At 41.8% G+C, this 4,710-nt stretch overlaps 1 protein-coding gene across 3 annotated transcripts in view; it reads left to right on the top strand.

Annotated features, from left to right (window-relative positions):
- The first annotated feature begins 525 nt into the window (after window positions 1–525).
- LOC103130907 (5'-nucleotidase domain-containing protein 1) overlaps window positions 526–4,710 on the top strand; it is a 13,302-nt gene continuing 9,117 nt past the window's right edge. The window contains exons 1-2 of one of the 3 annotated variants that reach the window (XM_016666283.1): window positions 526–1,016; window positions 3,100–3,191. In XM_016666283.1, the coding sequence (XP_016521769.1) occupies window positions 924–1,016; window positions 3,100–3,191 (185 nt within the window). In that variant the 5' untranslated portion in view covers window positions 526–923. The remainder of the gene's footprint in view (window positions 1,017–3,099; window positions 3,192–4,710) is intronic. The other 2 variants (XM_007542434.2, XM_016666282.1) reach the window with 2 other exon arrangements.

Genomic DNA, 4,710 nt, shown 5'->3' with positions numbered 1-4,710 from the left:
GTAGTGAAATGCTAAGAGCAACAGAGACGCTTGCAGCCTGGCATAAAAAAAAAAAGCGATTTTTTTTTTTCTATGTATTTTCAACGAAACGTAAACAAGCAATGCTTAGTCTGGCGGCGAGGCCAGTAAAGCATGGCCGGCCGCCAGGCTTATAATACACTGGGGAAAACCCTGCAGTATATTTACATTTAGATACACAATTACATTACATTTCAGATACATAATTTCCTTTTGCAAATGCATAAACACAAAGCTTTAAACTTTTATAGCCACTTGAAAGAAACTTGGTGTGAATCAACTTTAAGCCGCAGGTGCGCTTTTATTTTGAAAGGAGCTTGTAAAGGAAGGCGCCGTAACGCCTTGTTGCATCGAGCACGTCACAATCGAGAGTGGGCTGGCTTTACCGCAGTTAAAAAAACTTATGAGACTGATGTGTGTGTGTGTGTTTTCATTCCCTCAAACTTAAATTTAAAATACTAGATATTTTTTAAATATTTTAATTAAAACGAACCTACATATTTTACATAGTTTTGTTTCTTCTCTCCAATAAAGAGCACATAAATTAATTTTGCTCAGGAGCTTATAATTCATGTGTTATGGTTTCATCCGGAAGTGTTGCACCCTGTCGGCTCTCCACTGACAGGCTGGAGTTCAACTTCTGCCTCCATATGGAGAACTTGCAGCCATTAACGTCTCACTAAGCAGACTTTGAGGTTACCAGAGAACGGAGAACAGTGTGCTTATTTCAGCGGTTCCTTCCGAGTAGAGTCACAGCGGAGCGGCAGCAGAGCCCGGTCCCGCCCCCGCTGTCTGTCCATCAGTGTCACCGTCACATACTCGGTGCTGTACAGCCGTGCGCGACTTCTCGCTCCCGAGCGCTTCTTTTTTCTCCCTCCCACCTTTGCAGTTTCAGCACCGCGACAATGTCCGAATACTTCAGCCTGTCGGACTGCGACGTCATCGGCTTCGACCTGGACCACACGCTGTGCCGCTACCATCTGAAGGAGACCTCCAGGGTGAGTTCCGCTCTGCTGGTACATAACTGGACGGTGGCCGCGACGGTTCGACCTGTCCTCGCGCATTGTGCCGGAGAAATGCTCAGCGGTCAGCTTGTTCTGGCTCGTGCCCAAAGAGTAGGATGCTGGTGTGTGTCGGAGCGCTCTGTGCTTTGATGTGTGTGCGTGGTGAAGCGACATTGCTGCAGTCACTGCGTGACTCACAGGTTGGAGCGTCGGCGTCTCGTGTATTGGGTGACTTTGAATCCCCCTTAGGCCGAGCTGGATATTTTGACTCCAGTGGAGAACAGCTGGACCATCGCAGGTTCTGTTGGTGGCCTGCGGTTTAACCAGGCCTGGGGTCCATTTTCACCCTGTTTCGTACAATTTTTCGTGCATGTTGTTTGCATGCTGTGGAAACACAATAATGCCAAATAACGACCTTCTGAACGGCATTCTTGTAAATGTACCCAATGCATATGATATAGAATTTGTATGATTATTTTTCCCTAGAAAGGATCATGTTGATAATGACTCATACACTGTATGCAAGCTCAGAATGTTATAAGTAGGTCTGGACTGGAGTTATCATGTATTTACTTTGAGACTTCTGCATATTGTTTTGCCCTTTAAACCCTCACATGAACAACTTCTTGGAATCAGGAAGGGCAGTGTGGTTTTCGTCCTGGTCGTGGAACACTGGACCAGCTCTACACCCTCAGCAGGGTCCTGGAGGGTGGATGGGAGTTCACCCAACTGGTCTACATTTGTTTTGTGGACTTTGAGTAGGTGTTTGACCGTGTCCTTCGGGGAACCCTGTGGGGGGTCTCCTGGAGTATGGGTTACCGGACCCTTTGATACGGGCTCGTTTTCGGTGAGGGTTGGACTCCGCCAAGGTTGCCCTTTGTCACTGATTCTGTTCATTACTTTCGTGGACAGAATTTCTAGGCACATCCAATGTGTTGAGGGGATCCGTTTTGGTGTCCTCAGAATCGCATCTCTGCTTTTTGCGGATGATGTGGTCCTATTGGCTTCATCGGGGCGTGATCTTCCTTGGATGTACAGTTTCCAAGCTTCCACCTCACAGAGCAACCCTCCTCTGATGGAGCTGAGTGGCTCCCCCACTCAACTCTGTCAGACTAGCCAGCAGCAATTAGCAAACACCCAGTGGAACTGTGCTTCTGATGAGCTTATTATACAAGTTACAGTTAGTTATCAGTGCAATGCTGGTAAAAACATTGTGAAAAGGTTAATAGAGGAGCATTGTTGAGATGTCTGTGTAACTGATGTCGCTCTGTCTGGTCATTTTGCTGTTATGTTTGAAAGTACAGACTCCATTGACTCTCGTAGCAAAACAACTACTATCACATAGCCTTCTTCTACAGAGAACACTGCAGAAACGTTTAATCAATTATACTGCTCCTCCCCGCCTTTGTTCTGTAACCTTGTAGATGAGTTGGTAGATGACTTCCATTTTAAAATTTCAGATATAATTGATTCCATTTCTCACATTAAAGTGAAGATCATGGGTTTGTGTTGATTTTAGCAGTTTATGAGAAGCTTTAGACTAAACGGGAGACTAGATCCCCATACTCCAAAAAATTTTCCACCTCTTTCATTGTCCTGGTACGTCAAGACATGGTTCTAAAAACAAAAAAAGGTAATAAAATACGCAAAGTAACTTTACAAAATAAGTGTCACAAAATACACTAGTATGAAATAAATAAATTACATTAAAATCAATAAATGAATCCTGAAATGAATAAAAAAAATGTAAAAATTATATTTAAAAAAATTGGCTTCATTTCATGGGATTATTGATAAATATGCATCTTCATCTTGATAAAGATGAAATGTTTATTAACATTTATTTTGAATGAAAAGGTTCTCCATAGCAAGGCATTGCTGTGCTCTTCTTTATGAGTGCTTTTCGAAAATAAAGTTGCACCTCTGGTTCAGGTTTGATTCACACATTAAGTTGCTTTCCAGCAGCTATTAAAGTTTAAAACTTCAAAGGAAGATACATATTTGTAGTACATTTAATTATTTCAAGTCTGTGCTGTCCACTTTTTGACTTTCTCCTTCCTCCTTCCTGTGTTTACAGCTTATCTATGAGAGCTTTGCCAGGTACCTGGTGGAGCATAAGGGATATGACAAGGACCTTCTGAATCTGACTCCTGCTACCTGGGATTTCTGGTGAGTGTCCTTTAGCAGGAGGTTTTTTAGCTTGCAGGGGAATCTGGCACACATGTATAGATGTATAGATAGGCCCAACGCGATAAACAATAAATCAATTAATCACATGATAAATTAAAATTATCGACCCCATTTTAATTTATCGGCTTTATCATTTCTTCCTGCCTTTTTCTCTTTCTATTGATGACATTGAATGAAAAAAGGCTCAACTCCGATGCTCTCCACTGACCCACCCTTCCTCATTCCCTTAGTGTAATGCTCAGCTCACACTACACGTTTTTAGAATTGTCAGCTGATCGTCGGCACATTTTCAAAAACTAGCTGACAAAAAAATCGTAAGTATAACGGGTTCGATCGGATTTAATCGTGTCGTGTGTCCAGCCACAAGACAAGAGCAACACACCACACACAAACCGATTTCTCTCACCGACATTCAGATTTCAGACAGAAAATCCCATAAAAATCCATTATATCAGACGTGAATTTAAAGTAAACGAACGCGGCTGAATGAATAGCCTTATCATTACAACCTAAATATGTCACATGAACGATGAACGGCTGAAAAGTTCAACTGCGGTAGCAATTTCGTTCCAACTCCTCTCCTTGTCATTTCTGTGGATATTCCTGTCACGAAATGTTGAATAAACATATCATCTTCGATGTCCGCTGGACTTTGGGTTGGGCCGTGTCAACTGTTTGGGATTCCCCTCCATGCTTTCTGAGTGGAAAGCATGGAGGGGAATCCATGCTTTCTGATTGGCTACTTGTCACATTCAACAGGCTGCGTTCTCGCTTCCAGTCGAGGAAAACCCCACATGCTGCAGTTATAAACTGACCAAGACAATCCAACATGTTGAATATGCCTGGTTTAGATCGTAGCGCTCCCGACGTTCTACCGACTGATCCAGTAGTAACACACCACATACTACGGGATGATCGGTTACGATCGTTGGACGTTCCAAGATTGTCGTAAGAGAGAAAATCGGAGCAAAAAAATCATGTAGTGTGAACTGGGCTTCAGGGAGGAGTGAACTATTGGATCAGACAGTGGGATATCATATGCTCATCTTCTCTATCTAAATCTAATGATTATTGAAAGGCAATATAGTGTACAGACTTCATAATCTGCACTCTTTTGGTTGAATGTAGTTTTTATTTCCTCTTTGGTTTTATGTTGTATTTATTTTATTTTTGTTTATGATTGTTTTGTTTACCAGTTCTAGTGTTTAGTGTTCTTTTGAAAATAAAGTGGTTTTTTTTTTTGTTTTGTTTTGCAGGATATCGCTTGCATTACTATGTCATTACCATTATATCAGTTTTAAATGGTCTTCAAACAATATTTTTGTTTATCGCAATAATTTTTGAGACAGTTAATCGTCCAGAAAAATTTGTTATTGTGACAGGCCTACGTATAGAAAACCAAATGGATTCCAAGATTACAGGTACATTTCAGTTCATAGATTCACCACACAGGGTGGTATAGCCCAAGGATTCCTTTCAGTTAGATTTAGGAATGCAC

Source organism: Poecilia formosa, unplaced genomic scaffold, assembly GCF_000485575.1.
Source record: "Poecilia formosa unplaced genomic scaffold, Poecilia_formosa-5.1.2 Scaffold693, whole genome shotgun sequence".
Taxonomy (NCBI): Eukaryota; Metazoa; Chordata; class Actinopteri; order Cyprinodontiformes; family Poeciliidae; genus Poecilia; species Poecilia formosa.
Note: the sequence above shows the minus strand (reverse complement) of the source record. Positions and strands in the feature narration are given on the sequence as shown.